The 22,951-nt window shown below is 43.6% G+C and overlaps 1 protein-coding gene and 1 long non-coding RNA gene across 4 annotated transcripts in view; one reads left to right on the forward strand and one right to left on the reverse strand.

Moving 5' to 3' along the window:
- Positions 1 to 573: 573 nt before the first annotated feature.
- Positions 574 to 22,951, reverse strand: part of LOC109897036 (synaptopodin-2) — a 38,395-nt gene continuing 16,017 nt past the window's right edge. Inside the window, exons 2-5 of one of the 2 annotated variants that reach the window (XM_020491547.2) lie at positions 17,191 to 17,342; positions 15,074 to 15,873; positions 9,150 to 12,637; positions 574 to 3,001 (exon numbers count right to left, since the gene is read on the reverse strand). In XM_020491547.2, the coding sequence (XP_020347136.2) occupies positions 2,354 to 3,001; positions 9,150 to 12,637; positions 15,074 to 15,873; positions 17,191 to 17,342 (5,088 nt within the window). In that variant the 3' untranslated portion in view covers positions 574 to 2,353. The remainder of the gene's footprint in view (positions 3,002 to 9,149; positions 12,638 to 15,073; positions 15,874 to 17,190; positions 17,343 to 22,951) is intronic. The other variant, XM_031832398.1, reaches the window with a different exon arrangement.
- Positions 14,654 to 21,087, forward strand: LOC109897038 (uncharacterized). 2 transcript variants are annotated; one of them, XR_004211058.1, is made up of 3 exons: positions 14,654 to 14,830; positions 17,202 to 17,362; positions 20,506 to 21,087. It is a non-coding gene; the product is annotated as an uncharacterized LOC109897038 (long non-coding RNA). The 2 variants fall into 2 exon arrangements; XR_002256176.2 differs by lacking the exon at positions 14,654 to 14,830 and adding an exon at positions 15,748 to 15,830 and having other exon boundaries at positions 20,506 to 21,078.

Here is a 22,951-nt window from a genome sequence, read left to right on the forward strand (position 1 = left end):
TGTATGTGTCGAACTGCTTTGCTTTATCTTGGCCAGGTCGCAGATGCAAATGAGAACTTGTTCTCAACTAGCCTAGCTGGTAAAATAAAGGTGAAATAAATAAAAAATAACACACACACACACAGTACATTCATGCTACACACACATCACAACTGCTGCTACCAGATTCTTATTTCCCTTACCCAATACATGTGTAAATATTGTGCCAATACTATAAATTGTGCCTTCCTGTAAAATACTTATGCTAAAATGTTTATTCTATTTCACTGAGTCATTAACTTTGTTTGTGTTCTTATCTTTTATTATTTCTTATTGTTGTTTGCATTGTCGAGAAGGAACCCACAAGTAAGCATTTTGTTGGACGATGTATACCATGCGTATCCCGTAGAACTAATAAGACATGAAAAGAAACACAACCTTTTAGCATCACATGGACTACCAGCAGCACAAAAAACAATGATCTAATGATTCCATTTAGATTTGATGATGCCTATATTAGAACTGGGATGAGTTAAGATGGAGTAGCTTAGAAACATGTCAGTCCCACAACAACAAAATGAGAAAAATACTTTGTCAGTAGTTCAATGCTTTTTTATTTCCCAAAATGCCTCATCCTGCCTACTGAAATCAAATGATGAAATCAAAACCGACAAAAAGTACACAGACATTGGGTAATTGTTTGGACTGAAAGTACTGTAAAATAAATGAATGAAAATACAAAAAAATATCACTCTTATCACTCCAATATATCGTTGCTGATGACACACATACACAACTTTGTAAAATCACATGACAGATACTAACTAGTGTTAAACTATTTCAAATCTCGCAATAATAAGAGATGATACATGAAAATTCAGAATTTGATCCATCGCAATCGCACATAAAATCTTCACCGTGGACTCATGAGAATCCATGAAAGAAGTAAGCAACACAGGCAAACGCAAGTGATGTGTCTCACAATTTCAACTTGATCCACACCATACATGTCCATGACCACATAATAAAATGACAGTTATTGATTTCCTATTCTACATTCTATTTGCTTTGAAGCCGATTTATCACCAGCCACGGACATCGGCAAATAACACATTCTGTGCTCTACTTAAAGTCCAAGAACACTATTTCCACCGCTCACTCTCGAGTGTACCTAGTGTCACCTCTCATCTCTTACATAACTGGATCTCACTTTACATGAAGGTATATTTAACATTATTAATGTAAAGTATTAAGGTAATCTAAAGGACTTACCTATACATGATTTATATGGAAGTTGGAGATGCGTGTGGCATCTCACAGTAGTATTCAGCCCTGTGTTCTTAGCCCCTTGCTCTGGATTGTTAATGGTTTACTATAATTGACTCCCTAAGCATTAACCATATTCATATTGACACGTTTAGGTTGAGACATGTGAATCCACGAACACCACAAAAACCAGCATGCTAAGTAAATACATCCGCAGTGGCTCTTTAAGTCATCTGGATAATAAAACGGTAAAATCAGAACACGTGACCCTTTCGTATCCAACTCCCCACAACGTATATGTGGCCACCAACTACTACTATAACACCTGGGTTATTTTGTGTGTTTCTCTTCGTGTTCGTGCCCTATCAACTAATGCTATTGCACTAGGTCTTAGTTTGTCATCACACATTATTGTAGCACTCAGCAATTTCAAACTGACTTTTGTTGTGGTCATTGGTGAGTGGGTGATCTGTTTTGATGCACAGCGAACATAGCAGTATATTTCCCACTGTATTCCATACTGTATAAAGGTTTTTTGACACAAATGTACATGTCCATTCATTACTCCCATCCTTTCATTTTTATACATGACAATCACACATTCTGCCTTACAACATACTTTATGCCCATTTCTTCCTCCAACGAAATACTATTGATTTCACATACTTTGAATGCTACCATCACATCACAGTGTTGGAGGAAATTAAAGCCTCTGACAGTGCAATTACACCATTCTTTTTGCTTCAATCACTCATTGATTTCTGTCCAATGAAAGCTTGATGAAGTGAAACTCAATAGCATCCCATTTGACTAAAATAGAACCATCATTGACAGTGTCCCCAATACCAAAACATTTACTCTTATCATCTGTATATTCTTAGCAGTATTCTCAATGCAACCGAATAAGCAGATCCAACCTCCTTCAATCTCTCTCCTGTACACACCACAAACTATCCCATCGCTCTCCTCAACCCTTGTGTTATCCCATTGTCCCAAGTTTTATTTTATGCTGATTATATATATGGTCCTTACTACTATTCATCTGAATATCTTGGAGTTACTTTCTGGTCTTGTTATGAAGATAAGTAGCCGTCATGTTTGTCTGCCTCTAGCGTCTCCAGCTCCAGTCGGTGTGGTACACAGATCTGTAGCTCGGCTGCTGCTGCCCCCTCAGGGGCCTTCCGTTCCCATAACCGGCCCCAGAGTGCTCGATATTGGCCTCCGTCAGGGACCTCTGGGGCTGCAACTGTCTGGGCAGGGACCTGTTGCCAGCTGGACCGGCGGGGGCTGAGGCCGTGCTCTTTGTTGGGGACAGGAACGGAGGCATAACTCTGCTGTAACTCTGGCTCTGACCCTGGCTCTGGGTCTGGCTCTGCCTCTGGTTCCATCTCTGGTTCGGGTTCCATCCCTCAGTCATCCTGGGAGGATCGTAGGACACCCTAGACTTCCACTCAGCAGGGGGCTCGGGGAGCAGCTTGCGCTGGGCATCCAAGCACACGTTGAAGGCGATGGCCTGCTGGAGGTTCTGGAAGGTGAAGGCCTCGTCAACCAGGCCCATGGGGTGGCGGGCTGCGGCCTCCCAGGGGGAAGGAGGCTTGTAACTCTTGTCCAGCCAGGACATCTGCCTCCCCTGGGGTGCTGGAGCAGACGAGGCCCGGGGTTTATACGAGAGGGAAGGGGACCCAGACGATGACCGGAGGCCCAGCGATGGTGCTCTGGCGGCGGGTGGGGACAGAGAGTAGCTCCTGCCAAATGCCTGGAAAAGAGACATTCAGACATGTTTACTTCAGACAGCACTTGTCTGACTATCCTTCCAGCAAGAACAAATCACAGTGAAACTTGGAAAATGGCTTAGATATACAGTAGTTTGAGAGCCTCCTTTGAGCATTTAATACCCACATATAATCCAGTATTCTCTTCCCTCTCTCGCAGCAACAGTCATGTGTAACTGTACAGCTTCATATTAGGTTATGTTCCAAGTAATATTTTTGATATGGTAGTTCGATTGTTTATCAACAATAATATAAAGCAATGAGAATTCATTTTTTATCACCTTTCTCACAATAGTTATGCCATAAATCATTCGTTTGTGTTCTCTTGGTAAATGGCAAAAGAACGGCACCGTCCTACATCGTGTGAGGAGTATTTTGGTAACCTGAATCATGATATATTAGGAGTTGACATTCACGCTGCTAGTATACTGCACAAAGGCCAGCTCTCAATTCTCAAAACAACTATTAATGTTCTAAAGGAAGACAACTCTACCAGAATCAGGATACAACTTGATAGAGGATTCCTATTCAAGAAGCTACAACCTTAGAAAAAAGGGAGAACCATTTGAATAACCTTTTTTGGTTCCAGGAAAAACTATTTTGGTTTCCATGTAGAGCCCTTTCCACAGAGGGTCCTACATGGAACCAAAAAGGGTCCTACATGGAACCAAAAAGGGTTCTGCCTGGAACCAAAAAGGGTTTTGCCTGGAACCAAAAAGGATTTTGCATGGAACCAAAGAGGGTTCTGCCTAGAACCAAAAAGGGTTCTGCCTGGAACCAAAAAGGGTTCTGCCTGGAACCAAAAAGGGTTTTGCCTGGAACCAAAAAGGGTCCTACATGGAACCAAAAAGGTTTATGCCTGGAACCACAAAGGGTTTTACTATAGGAACAGCTGAATAACCCTTTTTGAACCCTTTTTTCAAAGAATGTACTTTTCCATTTTTTTGTTGTCACAATTCCAACACTTGCCCGACTTTTGATTTCTCAGAACAATCAGCTTATGAGTGTCTTTCCAAAATTAGCCACATTTATCTTGTTTAAATTGGATCTTACTGGCTTTGTGGATTACCAGCATCACTTTCAAGGTGTCTCAATGAGTCAGCAAAGCTTCTCAAGGGCCGTTATCTTGTCTCTCTCATTGTATCAAAGAACAGGTCCCTTTTAATTCCCTATTAGGATCCCTGCACAGGCAGAGGAAATGTGTGTGTCGATTGTTCTGCCAGCACTGCCCAGTCTTCCTGCAATTTAAACCACTCTGAAGGGAGTGTGCTGCCATCTGGTGAATAAGTGTAAGAACAGCCAAAAATATCAACTCCTATAGAATTTTGTCAATGGCAGGAAAAATAAAATGGAATTGTACGATTCCTTTTAGGGGGAAATTCGATAACTAACTTGTTTAGTGAGTCAAGATATCCGGTAAGCTGTAAGAAGAGTCCAAGAATTGTCTTTGCGATCCAGCTGTCACTATTTTGACTGGGACGCATATGAATCGGCTTAAGTAGATTAGTAGACAATGTAGCTACATTAGGTCCTGTTTTATTCAAGATTGATGTTAAAGAGGATTTGTACACGTGAAAGGATGTTGCCTTTATTGCATTTGGTTTATTTGTTTATCGGGATGTACAGTAGATTTTGAAAATGATTATCTATGGAAAAATCTATATTCCCCCTGTTGTCACATTTTCTATTTTATTTCCTCTATCTTTTTTCCATTGCTAAATTGTAGCTCAAGCTTACTGTTTTTAATCAAATTAACAGATAGACGGTTGTTAAATGTGGGTGGAGTATGAATAAGTGTGTTACCTAATGTTAATCCAAGTGTTTTGCCAAGTTTGACAGTAATCAAATTAACCAAACCTGCACTTTAAGCCACCTTTGAAAGGTAAGAGTGGGACATGGTGATACACAATGGAATTGGCCTTAACACTGTATGATATCCCAGGATAGGACAGGCCATGTACAGTTGTAGGATCTTAATTTGATCAACCTTTTGCAAGATGACTTTTCTGCAAAGCAGGAAATGTAAAACTTGTGGTGTATTTTAGGTTTAAAAAGGCTTGATTTTTCCCCTTACGAAAAATATATAAATCCCTACAAAAATGGCCATTAACTATAATCCACATAATATTTAACATTTCCTGTTGCTGCAGGATTATTTTCCTGCTGTAGCAAACTGGATCAGATTAAGCTCCTACATCTGTAGGTCTTTGGAGTGGACGTTTGTCAGAGGTTTTTGTGTTTTCAGACAGATGTTTGACTCGCTCCACATACGGTGCATCAGTGTTATGGTTCAGATTATCAAGATTTATGTATTCAATCCCCGACTGACGCTTAAAATAGCCTCTGACCAGGATAGAAGGAAAGGCATGAACTAATCGCTGATTTCCAGCCACCGCAGGGAATGCTTGGGTGTCTACCTGGGATTGGAGGGGTGACATCAAATTTAGATGGGCACCATTGAGTCTGGCGTTACCACACCATTGGGGAGTCCGCCTAGCATTAGCATTTTAATGATGTCATGGCAGCTGGGTCCATTGGAAAGGGTGTCTGCTGGGCTGGCGTGACAGTGCTACTGTACACAGGGATTTTATAGTTGTGCTTTTCACTCGACTCCTACGTCGCTGGTTTGTTGACAACATCCAATGGAAAATACTGAGATGAGGACATGTGTTGACAAACAGTTTTGGGGTCTTCTATCATTCAGTTCACCAGGAAACACAACATGTTGTGCATCAATCAATGTTTTCCCATTCATTCTGCAACTGTCCCATGCCTTAGCCATAAATCTGCCACAGTTTAGTCTTGCGACTTAAAGCCTCTCCCACAACACATACAGAGGTCTTTACAGTTATTAAAATGTACAACCAAGAAGAGCACCTAAATAATTATTCGCTTAGAATGCATTAACAATACATAAATCGACAGTATGTGAGATTTTAAGAAACCGGTGCAGCCAAAAGGCCAGAACAGGAAGTGAGGATGATCAAATTCCCTCCCGATATAGCCTGTGCCTGCGGTGGGCACCGAATTGATATTAAAATTCCCCCTCAACAGACGACATCCCCTTGTCAACCTCTCTAACATGGCTCCCAACACGACGTGGTGATGCAAGACCAGAAGGGTAAACATTTACACTGTAGGTCAGAGCTTGCTCATTCTCCAGTCTTATCCAATGAGGTTGTCCAAGCTGGAAATACCCTTCTGTCACCATGCGTTCAGGGATGGGAGAGTGCTTTTTGAGCACTTTTCTCAATTCTAGAGAAGTCCAGAGTTTGAGTGAGGGACTCATCATATTTCTAAGCAGAGGCAGCTGGCTTGTAACAAGGCTTTTATAGACTGTGAGCAGTGAGCTATTATTGGACAGTGGTTGGCTCTCCACCATTTTGAATTTACGATACTTAACCACAGATGGTGCTAACAGTGGTAGCTAGCTACCTCCACTATCAGCACAAAAGCATGTTGGGTATGCCAATAAACATGTCAGTTGTTTAGAAGGTGACATGGAGTACCTGCAACTTTGTTTCTCCTCTATTCTAGTTCACACTATGTTCTCAAACTTCCTTCAGGCTGTGATTTATTGAACGTACTATTTGTATTTCGCTATGACTGAAAATAGTTTAAGACGTGCTACTGTTTAAAAAAAATCTAAACCAAAAATCCCTGGGTGTTCCTATTTGAGTTAGGAAGTAGCAAAATAATGAATGTGGGTGTTTTTGTCATTTCTCTACAGAAAATATGGCGCAGTGGTAAGGTGGGAACAGAGTTGTGCCAAGTATAAAGAAGGTGTAGAGGGAAAGTAAAGAGTGGGCAGAATGGGAGGTGAAAATGCAGGCAGAAGAGGCCAACCAAGGAAACGCAAACGTAAGGATAAAAGGCATTTTAATGGCACTGACATGAATCGTACAGAAAGTGCACTATGAAAAAGAAACACAAAAGAAAATGAAAAAGAATCGACAGAACAAGAGAAACCAACTCTAACAAATGTATACCATTCAAATGACAGGGTGGTTCATCCAAACTCCCTGTTTTTCTGTAACGGCTTATTTCAATATCCCTTTTTAGAATGGTTTTTTTGGGCCATTATGTTAAACCAAAGCAGGTGTACAGAAACATAGGAAAAAAATATGCAAAGCTAAAATTAGAAGCGTGAGAAAAGACAGAATAGCTGGAGGTCTAGTGAGCGACTGGTGAAATAATACAAGCCCACTAATCCTCCCAAACCGACAGCTTTCACTCACGCACACACATAATCTGTGACATGGAAAAGTTTACATTTAGCCACCTAACATGACGCAATAACTGGTCAAAATGAATCTAAAACAATTCAAGCGGGGTCGTTTGGAAGACACTGAATGAAATTGTACCAGATCTACATCTTAAACTTGTGCAAGTACCTTCCACCTCCAGGAGACGGGACCCTAACAAAAAAATACTAGACTTATATGTATACTTCAATTTATAAAATACAAAACATTCCCTTTTTGCAATGCAATTTATGAATGTTTGGTAAATGCCGTGTTTCCTATTCACTATTGCATATGAACATTATATCCACCAAATCTAAGTAACGTCACTGTACTTACAAAACACACGTCAAATGAAGCCAGGCGGCTCTCAAACCTGACCCTAAATATGTTTCCACTGACCACTCCTGGTCTCCCTAACCATGTCGAGAGCTTGGGACGATAAGGTTCAATCTACATTGTTGTCCAAATGTTGTCATTGACATAGTCTTGTTCTGTTCAATGTTCTCTACCTATATAGTACTCTAAATACCCCCAATTCATGTTGTTACACTTAAAAGAATAAGATAAAAAATTGCTGACACCATTCAAACCAATGAGGGTTTGAAACTGTACGGCCAATTATCTCAGAATGGTCTTTTAGCAGATAGAGCCTTATCGTGCCAAGCTCTCGGTGTCTTAAACCTCTTAGTCGCTACTAATAATTTTCTTCTCAGATCATTCAAGGTCAATTTTGACAAATTATTGCACATCTTAACAGCTAACAAATACACTGTTGATATTGCAGAAGATCTTAGCAAACTTGTCACTGGCTCACACACCGCCTTAGTACTCCAACCTTTTCTTAAATTCCCTTTCAAGCATCTCTCATTTCCAATTTTAACTTTCTCAGCAATATACATTCACCTGCTCCTCTGAATTCTTGCTGGCTATTATCCTCGTTCACATTCTGGCAATGCCTGTTCACAGGCTCCACTGATTCACGTCATAAGTCTATTGAATGCATTTTGTGGATTTCCTGAAAAACTACATTTTATCATTTTTGGGCTTAGATAATTGAGATACACCAATATCATATATTAAATTTTCTATGTATTGTGCATTGCAATATTGCAAAGAAACCAACATTGAAAAGCGTTGCTTGAAAAACAAAGATATTATATAGTTGTATACATGTAAAGAGTGAATGCATAGCAGGTGGAAAAATACATCCAAACTTTATATATTAAAGGCCCAGTGCAGTCAAAAATGTGAATATCCTGTGTTTTATATATATTTTTTCCACAGTATGAGGTTGGAATAATACTGGGGAATTGTGAAAATTATGATAATGCCATTTCAGTGTAAGAGCCTGAAACTTTGGTTGGATGGTGTTTTGGCCTGCCTGCCGACATCACCAGGCAGTATAAGTTAATATACCAATAACAAAGAGTTTCAAACCGCTCTACCAATAACATCTAGTTTTCAGGTTATGTAACCCTCCCATTAGGCTCGTTCAATTAGGCCCCTCACTTAGACCACTCCCAGACAGTCCTAGCAAAATTCTTGCTTGAGAAATTGCTCTTTGCTAAGATGCAATTTGTTTGTTTCTAACCATTTTAATAAAAAAATAAAACAGTAAGGTACTTAATTCTTACACAGAAATGATTTGATATTGAGATCAAAACAGCTGCATCGGGCCTTTTTAAAATTCTAGCATTTATTTAAAAAAATATGTTGGCTATAAAATGTTGAAAAGGCATCTTAAAAGCTTTCTATGAATATATAGCATTTATATGAATGTACTGTGCATGTATGTGTTGTAACTAGAGCTACTGTTCTTTTAAGCAAAGATCACTTAATTATGCTATCAGAATCACTCTTTCCCCACAGCTGCTGGCTTCCACACCTGGGCTGAACTCTTTTTGGCCATGAACCTGGGCTTTGGAGTGGTGCTGCCCCCAGAGATGGACTCAGACTTTGCCGCTATGGGAAAGCTGGGCACCACGTAGGTACTGGGAGGTAGTGGCTGGTATGGGGCTTGGGGTGCTGCTTGGTAGGGGGGGCTATGGGCTGGCTGATAAGGACCTTGGGGGGTCTGTTGGTAAGAAGGGTTTTGAGCTTGCTGCTGGGGTTGATAAGGGGCTGGAGGGGCTTGTTTGTAAGGGGGATTATATGGATGTTGGTAAGGGCCAGCAGGAACCTGCTGGTAGGGATTGTTAGATGGCTGGTAAGCATTAAGTGAGGCTGGGTGGTATGGACTATCATGCATGGGTGGTTGAGGGGTAATCCCGTAGAGCTGCTGGGGCTGCTGTGAATAGGGAGCATTCATTTGTCCAGCCGGCTGGACAGGGGCAGCTTGCTCATATCTTATTGGTTGGTTTTGGTTTGGAGGGAGTGGGGCAGGCTTTGGTGCGGCGGCCTTGGCAGCCTCGGCAGCCTCCACTGCTGGGCCATAAGTAAAGAGGGAGGCATTGAGCTGATAAGGCTGATGTTTCATGACATCTATAACGGCAAGGGGTTTGCAGGCAGGTTTGCCTTTCCCTTTCTTTGCTTTGACCGCAGGGCTAGATGGAGGGGGTTGCTTAATGGCCCCTGGTGGGTAGGAAGGGGACTGTATGGGGTTGTAATTCGATGTAGGGGGAGCTCTGCAATTGGGCGAATATTTCCACGGATGAGGTACGGAGGGAGAGGGCGACGTGGGCCTTGCCTTGTTTGCCTGCGCAGTGGCTGCCTGGGCTTGCTGAGCTGCCTGTGCAGTGGCTGCCAGCACAGTGTCCGAATCCACGACATACTTCTCCATACGAGATTGCCTCTTGGCGAACAAATCGGCTCCTTTCCCCCTAACCGCTGGCATCGACAAAGCCGAGCCCATTCCTCCTACTGGTGCCAAAACGGTTGCCATTGGATTGATGACGGGTGACGAGGACCTTTCGCCAAGTGTGTAAGAGTTAATTCGCTGTGGGGGAGGTGGAGGAGTAGAACAGGGAGCACTTTGTGGAGCATTCCAAGGTTTTGGAGAAGGTTGACACACTCTGTGCATCCGGGTCTGAGTATTCACTGGGGCTTGCTGTGGTTGTGGGGCCCAGGTACTTGTGTGTGTCTGAGGCTGTGCCTGAGCTGGGGCCCATGCATTCATAGGTGGCTGTAAGGGTGCCTGCTGTGGAGGTGGTTGTTGCCAGTTTTGCTGGGGTGGGGATTGGGTTGAAGGTGGTTGGACCCAAGGTGGCTGTGGCCGGGCCTGATTCTGATCTGGGGCCCAGGCATTCATGGGTGGCTGTTCTTGCTCTTGAGATAACTGGGCCCATGGAGGCTGGACCTGAGCCTGAGCAGGTGCTGGGGCCCATGCATTCATAGGGGGTTGAGACTGAGCTGGATGTTGGGGTTGAGCTTGTTGGGCCCAAGGTGGTTGTTGTGGCTGGGTATGGCTCTGTGGTGGTGTCCATGCATTCATTGGAGGCTGAGGTGATGACACCCAAGGTGGCTGAGTCTGGGCCTGGGGCCAAGCCTGTTCTGGAGACTGAGGCTGAGGTTGTTTAGCCCAAGGTGCCTGGGGCTGTTGCTGTGCTTGTTCTTGAGGTTGAGCCCAAGGTGCCTGGGGCTGTTGCTGTTCTTGAGGTTGAACCCATTGGGGTTGTGACTGGGCAGGCGCTATAGCCCAAGAATTCATGGGTGGCTGAGGCTGAGGAGGTTGGGGAGTCACCCAAGGGAGATGTGGTGGGGACTTACTTGGAGCTGGAGCCTGGTGCTTCATTTCAGCAGGTGGCCAAGTACTCACAAGTGGCTGCTGTGATGCCTGTGTTAGTGACGGAGCCCAGGAACTCACTTGAGGCTCGGGTTGCGAATGAGACTGAGTTGGTGAGGGACCATTTCCTCCCCAAGCTGGCACTTGCTGGGGCTGCTGCTGCTGCCTGCCACTTGCCTGGGACCCTGGGGGACTCCATGTGTGTTTGGCTGGAGAGGGGGGCTTGGCAGGAACAGGAGCTTCCTGGGGGGCAAGAGGAGGGGAGGGCTCTGGGGCCAGTTCTGGGGCGGACTCGGTCTCAAGGGCTGCAGCAGGTGCAGGGACGCTATTTTCAGCATGCAGTGGCAACTCCTGGTTGGCCAGCTCAGGCTGAGGGGACCAGGGTGGAGAGTTGGGGTTAATGATGGGTTTGGGAGCGACTGGTGGAGGCGTCTTATGCTTGACCCTTGGTGACTGGAGGAAGTTGCAAGCCTCAGCTCCCAAGCTAAGGTAGTCCTCTTCCGTGCATGACTCGGAATCCAACTTCTTGTCACTCCTGTTGAGGAGATTCAGAAGCTCGGGGTTGGGTGACACTTTGGGTGCTTGTTTGAAATTGAACATTGGCTTGCCCTTGAACCTGTTCCTTGTGTCCTGCAAGATCCCAGACTTGATTGCCGGTGTCGAAATGCGCTCGTCGCGTGAGGCAATCTGCTCTCCCTGACCCATCATCTCTTGGTTGCTGCCACTCACTGGGGGAGAAAACAGGGCGGGCATCTGGTTTTGTAATGAGAAGGGTTGGGCAGTTTCATTGCTCATGGAACTCTGCATTTCATTGGTTTGATGGTTGGCCATGCCATTCATGTTAGACGAGTACTGCTGAATATGCTGCTGTTGGTACTCTTGCTGCTGGTGGTGCTGCTGTTGATGATATTGTTGTTGCTGCTGGTACTGCTGCTGCTCGTACTGTTGTTGTTGCTGCTGCTCGTACTGTTGTTGTTGTTGCTGCTGGTGCTGCTGTTCATAGTACTGCTGCTCTTGGTACTTCTGATACTGTTGCTGCTGCTTCTGGTGCACGCTAAAGTCCATGTAGGCCTGCCTCTCTGTGGTGGCCTGCATGTACGAGCGCTCCTCCATCTGCTGGTAGGCTGCATGTTTCTCCACCTCCTGTACCCCCTCCACGGGAATCCCCTGGCGCCTCATCTCCTCATGTTCGCCAACGATCTCATCCATGCGCTGGCGGCGCTGGGCGAACATTGTGGCCCCCTTTCCCGTGGTGTTGGGCAGTTGCTCCATCTCCTCTCCGGAGTTGAGCTTGCGCTCGATCTCAAGTAGTCCTGTGTCCCAGTCGAAGGTTAGCACTCTGCCACCGCCCTGGGCATTAGTGATAAAGTCCTCCTCAAGCTCTGATCCGCTGGTGGTGGCTACGAGGGTGAATTTGATCGCTCTGGCGTCTTCCTCGTCGCTGTCATCGACCTCGTACTCTGGTTCACTCTCACCGGTGCCGTAGCTGACGAGTGTGTACTTCTTGGCCCTCTGTCGATGCCTCTTGAACATCAACACCCCCTTGTTGTTGGGGTTGGGAGCTTCAGCGTTCAGAAGGATAGCAATGCGCTTACATTTAGACTTGGCCTCCTTCACCTGCTTGTCTGACAGGCTCTCACTGCGCCTGAGCCCTGTGAGGGGGAGAGGGGAGGGAGGGAGAGAGAGGGTAGAGGGAGAGTGTTAGTTCATTTAACTGCATATTATGGGTAATAATAGCTCGGGTATAACTGAAACCACCACAAATCTGTAAAATATCACAAATGAATATCTTCCTATTTGAGCTCCAAAAGTATTTGGACAGTGACAACTTGTTTTGTTTTGGCTCTGTACTCCAGCAATTCTAATTTGAAATGATGTAATGACTGAGGTTAAAGTGCAGACTCTCAGCTTTAATTTGAGGGGATTTTCAGCAATATCAGGTGAACAGCACTTTTTTGTAGATAGTTCCCCTATTTTAAGGGACCAAAAGTGTTGAGACAAATTCACTTATGTGTATTAAAGTAGTAAAATGTTAAGTATTTGGTCCCGTATTCATAGCACGCAATGACTACATCAAGCTTGTGACTCTACACATTTGTTGGATGCATTTGCTGTTTGTTTTGGTTGTGTTTCAGATTATTTGGTGGACAATAGAAATGAATGGTAAATAATGTATTGTGTCATTTTGGAGTCACTTTTATTGTAAATAAGAATAGAAATACTAACCTCCCGTGTAATTGTAATGATGAGAGGTTAGCATGTCTTGGGGGTATGATATTTGTGCGTCTAACCTTCTCACTCATCATTGTTCACGATTCATTCAGGATGATCTGTAAGCATGGTAGCATCCACATGTATGTAGAAGTGTTTATGAAACATATTCTATTCCTATTTACAATTGAAATGACTCCAGAATGACGCAATACACTATTTACCATTTAATTTCTATTGTCCACCAAATAATCTGAAACACAACCAAAACAAACGGCAAATTTAATTTAAAAAATGTGTAGAGTCAGAAGCTTGATGTAGTCATTGCGTGCTATGAATATGGGACTAAATACTTAACATTTTACTACTTTAATACACATAAGTGAATTTGTCCCAATACTTTCGGTCCCCTAAAATGCGGGGACTATGTGCAAAAAGTGCTGTAATTTCTAAACTCAAATCAGACCATGCTATTAGTTATTTAAAGTCAGCATGAGCTAAATATCAATGCGGACTATTTGATTCAGCCCATTTTTATATTGAAATATTTCAATCCAAAACAAATTTGTAAAACTCCCTCAAATGACAAGTGCAATCAATAACCTATGAATTGATATTTTCATAGACATCATTCATTCAATACTTTCCTGGTCCCGATTTTATAGTTGGCTTTTGATGCCCTTTACTTAGTGCCAAGACAGATCACAAATTTGTTCACTCAATCTACACAATCTCTATTCAATTAACACGCCAAGCAATTACCCAATTCTCTGACCCATGCCTAATATACTCCTTGTTTGTTCCCCAATAATACATGATATTAACACAGCTGTGACAGCCTGTTCAACGGGTGGCCCAATAGTTGGAGCGAAAAGCAGACCATAGAACATATTAATATTAGCCTGTGGGACAAAAGTGCATTCACCAGCACCCAAGCACCTTTACCCCTTTTCTGTAAGTCCACTCTCGGATCTGTCACCTAAACCCGAGGCGACGACAGGCATGCCTACACACTCTTTAACGACCCCAACCGTACCCACACATACAAACACAAAGCGGCGATTTATAAAAGAACCCATCCTTAAAAAAAAAAAAATCCCACAGTAGACTAACCTCAAGGTGGAGGAAGACGGGGAGTAGTGAGCGACTCTCTCTTTACGGCGCAGGCTAAGACGAGCCGTTTTAAAGGATCGGGTAACGGGCCAGTGCAGCATATGCTGGTGTCCATCAAAGAGCATTTCTACAGGCATCATCAATGCACTGGTGTTTTATTTATGTCCCCCTGCATGGCTCAATGTAATGCCCTATCTATCTCTGGAAGACACATCCTGATCAGGCCCATATTCAAAGCTAGGGGAAAACATTTGATAGGGCATTTTGTAGAAAAATGTATAATAAACAAATATTATGAGAATGATTTATTCTTATCCCCATCTCTCTCTCTCTTTCTTTCTCCTCTATATCAATCTATCTTTTATTTAGCTCTATCTCACATCTTTCTTTCTTTCTTTCTTTATCTATCTTTCTCCTGATACAGTAAATTGCCACAATCCTGCCTTCTGTGATCTTGGATACTACTAGTATAATTCAGCCTTGAACTGGACCTCTCTGCTTCAATCCAAAACCCCTCCCAAGTAAGAGAGATTGTCTACTATTTTGGGGGGCACATTTTAGCGTGCAACAGAGCACCGGGCTAAGGAATGCACACATGCCATCCAGAGTTGCGTTAACAAATGAAGTTCACAGCAGTGCTATGTCAGTCTGCTATTAGGTCTGAGTCAGTGCACCTTATAAGACAACACTAATTTGACACTCCTACACAAAGGATGACTAGTGGCAGTGAGATAAGTGGAAGGGAAAAGGTATGGGGTACTCACTGGCGTGCTTGGCCCGGTGCTTGTTAGGTTTCTCAAGGTCCTTCTCTGAATCTGAGTCTCGCTCCGCTGCTGGTTCCGCCCCCTCTGTGGGAATTCCAAAGGAGACGGTGAAGGAGGCGGGAGCTCCCTGGCTTTTCCCTCCTCCTTCCTCCCCAGGGGCTTCACCAACACTTCCACTGGCCCCATAGACGACTACCCCTTCTACCAGACGAGGAGAGCCCCTCCCGGCTGCTGGGTGCTGCAGGGTGACTTCCACCTGGCCCAGCAGAGAGGGGGAGCTCAGCACCACTCCATGCTGACTCAGGGGCTCCCTAGCTGGGCCAGGGACGTAGAGCGAGTGGGTGGTGGTGTGAAGGAGGGCCTCGTTCTTGAGGGCCTCTCTCGCCTGAATCTCCCCCTCTATTCCAAGAGCACTCCCCAGGGAGGTGCAGACGGGATCCTCCAGGGTGTGTTCGGCGAGGGACAACTGTAGCTCCACCATTGCCCCAGGGGAGAAACTCCCCCCCTGTGGTCCCTCTCGACCTTTGTCCCCTCCTCCTCTGGGGAACTGGCACTCCTCAGGCGCAGGTACGCAGAGCTGGGTGCGGACCAGATGGATCCCTCCGGGGGCCTCCGTGTCACTCTCCGTCTCCCCATAGTAGGCCTCGTCCTGGGAATCGGCGATGTAGAGCTCCCTGGGGGGTTGGGACCTGCCAGGGGACAGGATGTGGAGGGTGGTGCTTTCCAAAGCCTCACCAGGGGACTCCTTTGTGCCAAAGTAGGTCTCTGAATGAAAATCCTCAGGGGATAGGGTGTGCCATCTGTATGAAATAGTTCAATGAAAATGGTAAAAAACTTAGCCAAGTGTTGAAACTGAGCATACTGTGTTAATATGTCTTATCTGGGGACTGGCATAGAACATCTAATTACAAAACTATAGTGTTTTTGATCTCATCATTTGATTGCCTGGATTTCCAATATGCAATATCGTTGAATAATGTGCTGCGCAAACGTGCACTTGCCCTTTGTGTTAACTAAATCTATCTCATCTACCACTGGCCCTCAAGTGGTCACCTTAATCAAGCAAACTCAATCTCCGTCCCTCATGTTATTTGACTGGAGTGAAACACTGAAGTGGAAAGTAATCACATTTCAATTGGGCCCCACTTAATTTCCCCTTTTAGTGTCATAGAGGAAAACAGAATGTCATTCTGTGACTACAGTTATTACATTGGAGTCATTTGGAGCCTAGCAACCAAAGGGAAGGGGATGAGAGATGTGACCAAAAATGTTAAAATTGGCATAATCTCGACACCCAGAACCAAATCTTGAGTGTGAACTGGTCTGTGTTTAGTCTGTCACCAGAGACTTAAAGTGGCATGGTTAAAGTCCTACAATTGCTTTTCACCCATCTAGTCTGTTGACGTCAGAGTGCTATGCATGATGGGGAAATAAGACGGCTAGCCACTTTAGAGTAACACGATCCACTTGCAAAGGGACTGTGTGCCTGTCGGGTGATCTAAATTATGCCTTAAATATGGGCAATGGCACCAATATCCCATGGTACACCAGATGTGTGATGCCCACTGAGTAACTGTTTAACAGCTGCTTGGTGAGCGGACCGCTGGTTCGTCAGCAGCCAAGCCACTCAAAGGTCAACGCACTTGCCAATAAAGCCACTCTGTCTGTCCGCCCACCATATTCCAGGCCACTCAACCAAGTACAAGGGCAGGTCATTTACAGCATGCTGTCTAAAGGCAAATACACTGGTGATTTGTTGTGTTGAACCATGCCTTGTAGTACATGGCCCAGTTAATAGGACCAAGCAGTAGGTTTTGAGAGCATTGAGTTGGGGATGGTTAAACCTTGATAAACCGGTAGCACCCAGGGTTGGGGTCGATTTGAATTCAAGTCAATTCAAGAAGTAAGCTGAAATTCCAATTCAGTAATTGGAAAATAAGAGCATATCTTTCAAATTCAAATCACTTTCTGAATTCACTTTCTTCAATTCAAATTGACCCCAATCCTGGTAGCACCCCGACGTTGAAATGATGATGATCTTGACTCCCATAAAAAGAATTGATTGAGAAACAATGTTGTAGTTAATAGTAAAACAAAAATCCAGCTTTCGATGTTACCTTTTGACCAGTAGTTGCAGGGAGTCGACGGAGGCGTCAATGAGAGCATTTGCTTTCGGGAGGGAAAGCTCCCCGCAGGGTTCTCCATTCAGCGACACCAACTCGTCCCCCTCGCAGATCCCGGCCAGGGACGCATGACCGCCCTCTTCCACCTATGGGAAGACAAACAGTGGTGAGTCACAATGACATGCCTCACAATATATACATATATATTTTTCCTTCACCTGGCACTACAACAATTACTCAGGTTACGGTATTTACTGTAACAAAGTTGGTTTTGGTGAACCACTGTTGCGTGATGAGTAACATTTCCTGAGATCGGAAGACTTGATAATCTAGCTCTAGGCATTAACTTGGTGAGCTATCTCAAGATGCCCAGGTTCAAACTCTACATGACTGTAGGTCGCATTTTCAATTGGACATCTACTTGGATAAAAGACAGAATACCTTCCCCATGGTTCTCTTGGACTATGAGGACAGCCATTCAAAAGGTTTGAGTATATGTTTAATCAAGTGGGTATCGGGTCCCTGGTCATTGGCAAGACTTGAGATGATGTTAGTGATGTGTCAAGCCTAGACATTAGCTCTGGGAGCCAACTTGAGTCTTTGGGTCTCAGACAAGGTTACTCTTCAGCAAAGCTCAGCCAAAGTCTTCTGTTCCACTTGCAGTGAGGAGTCCAAAGTTAAATAAGGTCTTTATTGATACGAGTCCAAATGCTACAAATGTGTACCAGTACAGTACCTCCATTTAGATATCATTGACTTAGATGATGGCACAACAATACCTTACAATACTTATCCACGCCATACATTTTCAGAGCAACTGCTGACAAAAAGGTCAACATAGGAAATCACCACTGTATTCACATGTTAACCCAATGCTCCCATTGGCTACTATATTCAAATGCCAGTGTAACCAGCCAGTGTGGACAATCCTGACAGGTCATCTCTCCAAATGTGACATCAGAGCGCACAGTGCCCACCAGTGAACATACCACAACAGGTGCTCGTCGTGTGACCCAACAATGCAAATTGCTGCTTCGTTCAGAGCCATAACCCAGACGTTCAGAATAGCCAAGCAGCAGGGGGTTTAAGTGCAGGAGTTACCACTGACCTTCTCTGGCACTTTGGGTGACAGTGGTACTGTATCTACAGCTCCAAACCACCTCAACTCCATCACTCAATCATCAGTTGAGGTACAATAGCTGAACTAATAGGGAAATATATGGACTCAGCTGACATTGATACTTATTTCATTTAATATAACTGTGTCACTTGTGTACTGTTGGCACAGTGATATTATGTTACTGTACTTATTGAAATGACATTTACTGATCTCTAGAATGTTAAAAGCAAGATCGCAAAATATTAGAGAAATAAAATGTGGTGGCTACAATTAGAACATGCTCAATGCATTGTAGATTAATATAACATACTACTGCAATAACCCTTCACTTTATAAAGCTGTAGTCAATCAACTATAAATAGATTGCATCTAGTAAAGGAACTATACAACTACCACTGTGATGAAACTATATAGAGTGAAAGACATGTAAATACTCTGTGGTTATTAGTGAAATTAGTATGATTTGGAAAAATGTAAAGGTGCAATGTTTGATTTTTTGACTTTTTAATTAATGATATATGTATACAAGAATATACCTTTTATAAATGCCTCATAAGCTAAGTTTAACTGTCGTACACCAAAGTATTTATTATATTGTTTGTAAACAAGACTGGTGCAGCAGTCTAAGGCACTGCATCAGTGCTAGCTGTGTAACTACAGATCCTGGTTCGATTCCAGGCTGTGTTGCAGCCGGCCGCGACTGTGAGATCCATGAGGTGGAGCACAATTGGCCCAGCGTCGTCCGTGTTAGGGGAGGGTTTGGCTGGCCAGGATGTCCTTGTCCCATCGCGCTCTAGCGACTCCTGTGGCTGGTCGGGTGCAGTGCACGCTGACACCGTCGCTAGGTGTACGGTGTTTCCTCTGACACATTGGTGCGACTGGCTTCCGGGTTAAGTGGGCAATGTGGCAAGAAGCAGTGTGGCTTGGCGGGGTCGTGTTTCGGAGGACGCACGACTCTTGACCTTCGCCTCTCCCGAGTCCGTACGGCAGTTGCAGCGATGGGACAAGACTAACTACCAATTGGATATCACAAAATTGGGGAGAATAAGGGGGGTAAAAAATTTTGTATAATAAATAAATATGTTTTTTAATGTAATTATTAACAAACACTGTATAGCTTTAACCCTTTACACTCGTACCCACTCGTACACTCGTAAATGCCTAAATTTGAACGCAGTGGCTGCACAGTAGCATGTTATAAATTACGTCAAAGCTCTACGCTTCAAATCGCTGTATTGGTTTTGACCGACAGACGTTCTGAATTTGAGCACGGCACACGACAAGAAGTTGCCCCCATCCCTCCCACTAATTGATGCCCACTTGACCCAGATTACGATTTATAATAGGCTATTTATAATGGACCGTAAGTAAACAACAACAGTAATTGTCTGATGGCGGGGATGCAGGGTTGTGTTCCAAACAAAAGTACAAGTGTGCTTGCTCTAGTTCCTCAACGACAGAGCTAGGAGAGCTCAAAAAAAAGAACCTTCTTTGAGTTATAAAAGTGCATTGAAATTACGTAGGAACTGTGCACCCTATTGAGAGTCTGTGGCCACTTGGAGAAACCAGTTAGTCCTCTCACTTAAAACCCCACATTTTCCAGCAATATTCTTCTTATCGTGTTACTGAATGTATCCAGAGTATTTTCAGATGTTTTTATCAACAAATGCAGCAAAAAGTACATTAAATGTTAAATGCTAAATTAAATCAACAGTGTAATGTTTGGATTCAGTCTTGTGTCAGGTGAACTGTTGTCCTCAACTTTGGTCTAATAATTTCCCCATAGTCTCCAAACTGTTCTCTTTCAGTCGCTACAATGCATATGCTTTTCATATATCTGTAAAACAGTTAAATGTATCTCTATAGGCCAATTCCCACGAGTGTAAAGAGATTGTGTTAACTATAATTTTTCATCCATAGCTCTGTCTATACATTTGTGTGGTTACATTTCTCCCTCTGCAGTTTATCGAAACAGTGGCGTGGTGTCCAATTTTGTTCATGATTGATCTGCAGATTGGCCCTTTTTAAACAGTATCCAGCACTGGCAGTTAATTTCTTATGATCAGTACAGCACCTACTGGAGTGGCCAGTGTTGTTTAAATGGCTGTTCTTAAGGGGCGTGGAGGACAAAAGGTGTGTATCGTTATTCTTACAAATCCCTCTCCTCTGTACATTCCATTTGCTTCCAGTCAAAGCTCGCATCCACTACAAGACCACAGTGCTTGCCTACGGACCAGCAAGTGGAACTGCCCCTCCCATCTTCAGGCTATGCTCAAACCCTATATTCCAACCTGAGCACTCTGTTCTGCCACCTCTGGTCTCTTGGCACTCCCACCCCTATGGGAGGTCAGCTCCCACTTAGCCCAGTCAAAGCTCTTCTCTGTCCTGACACCCCAGTCGTGGAACGAGCTTCCCCCTGATGCTAAGACAGCAGTCCCTGCCAATCTTCCAAAAATATCCGATACCCAACCTCTTAAAATAATATCTTAAATAAGACATCGGTCTTACCCCACCCAAACTAAAATGTAAACTGTGTACTTGCTTTTCGCCCAAAAAAGTACTTATTATGACTGTGATATGTGGTTCTCACCTAGCTATCTTAATATGAATGCACTTACTGTAAGTTGCTCTGGTTAAGTCTCTGCTAAATGACTAAAATGTTAATGTACCGTGTATATAGCAGCAAACCATGCAAATGCAACCATCCCTTTTGCTTTCACTTTGGTAGTAAAAATCTGCTTTGTTTTCTATTAAATTCTCCATTAAACCTGAAACCACTGTGTCAGTAATTGGTTATTGCACAAATTACAAGAATTGTAGTTTCATTTATTTTATTTAACCTTTATTTAACTAGGCAAGTCCAGTTAAGAACAAATTCTTATTTACAATGAGGCCTAACCCGGCCAAATCCTAACCCGGACAAAGCTGGGCCAATTGTACGCCGCCCTATGGGACTCCCAATCTGTAGTGACATACTTGTATGTCCCCTGCGTGTGCTCCCTCTGCTGTACCCTGAAGTCCAAAATATCGAAAATTGAAGTGTGTCTAGGGTGTCAGGTAAGGAAGAGATGATATGATGTTTAACTAGCCTCTCAAAGCACTTCAGGATGACGGAAGTGAGTGCTACAAGGTGATAGTCATTTAGTTCAGTTACCTTTTGCTTTCTTGGGTAGAGGAACAGTGGTCGACATCTTGAAGCAAGTGGGGACAACAGACTGGGATAGGGAGGCTGGAATAGGGCGGCGCACAATTTGGATCAGTGACGTCAGGGGAGGGTTTGGCCGGGGTAGGCTGTCATTGTAAATAAGAATTTGTTCATTAAATTATTCAACAGAATTCTTGCAACCAACAGAATTTTATTTATATGGGAAATACAACCACCAGAGCTCTGCAGGTTATTTCTGCAAAGAGGCAGAATCATTAGATCATTGGTTTGGTACTGTCCATAAGTACCGTGTTTTTGGTCACAAGTCCAGGAATGGCTAAAGAATTGCATTATTTACCTGGAGCTAACCCTGCAGATAGCATTACTGGGTGATCTGAAAAGTCATAGTCAATCGCTCAATAATATAGTCATATCTTTAGCAAAATATTTATTTTCAATTTACAATTGTAGAAACTATGAGAATGGAAAGGTTCAGAGCTTTTGTGAAACATCACAGCACAATTGAAAAATATGGCAAATATGGATGGTGTTAAGAGAGAGATGGGAAGTGGTTGAATGGGACTAAAAACAACAAGATAACCAATGTAAAACATACTATGCCCGTAAAACGTATATAGGTTCGGAACCTTTTTGAAAGAGTACAGTTTGAACGATATCACAAATGGAAATCAAACCGGATGGACATAAAATGTATATAGTATGTACATGTATAAGCTGGAAATACAGGCCTAAACATTGTTGTTCACTAGTTTGCTCCAATTGGGGGAGGGGTGGTAGGGTTTGAGGGTATAAAGGAAATATACTAATCCCCAAAAATATTGTGTGTGTGTGTGTGTATATATATATATATATATACACACGTCTTGACCAAACCCCCTGTCTGCCACGACCAGGGGGTTTGGTCAAGACGTTTACACAGATCAGACACGGACAAAGTTGGATTAGCTCGGTTTCAAGAGTGTTTATTTAAATAACAACTGTCTTCTGGGCTCCAGGGTCTTGCTGTATCCTGGGGGAAACAAAACTGAGCTCCCTCCGTTACCTCTGGGACTGAGCATGACTATACAGGAGTAACCTCTCTTCCCCCAGTACCCTCCCCCGGAGCTGCCCTTCTGGCAGCTTTATGGGACTCGTCCAGCTGGTGAGCGATCAGCCCCAATTAGTCCTGGCCGGAGAGCCCGTCGAGATCTGGTATGTCCAGTAGAGGGAGCCATTGCCTCGTGATATAGACTCCATCTGTCACCAGGTCCTCAACGAGTCTCCCCCTGGTGCAAAATATATATATATATTGGGGATTGGAAGTGATGCAGACAACTACAATGATGGAAGCTACAATCTATCTGCAATATTAAAGCTGATCTCCCCCCTATTTAAAAAATAAATAAAACACACACACAAAAACAATGTTCATAATTGACTTGCCTAGTTAAAAAAAAACATTTAAAAAAAAGGGAGATTGAATATGTCCG

Source organism: Oncorhynchus kisutch, linkage group LG9, assembly GCF_002021735.2.
Source record: "Oncorhynchus kisutch isolate 150728-3 linkage group LG9, Okis_V2, whole genome shotgun sequence".
Classification (NCBI taxonomy): domain Eukaryota; kingdom Metazoa; phylum Chordata; class Actinopteri; order Salmoniformes; family Salmonidae; genus Oncorhynchus; species Oncorhynchus kisutch.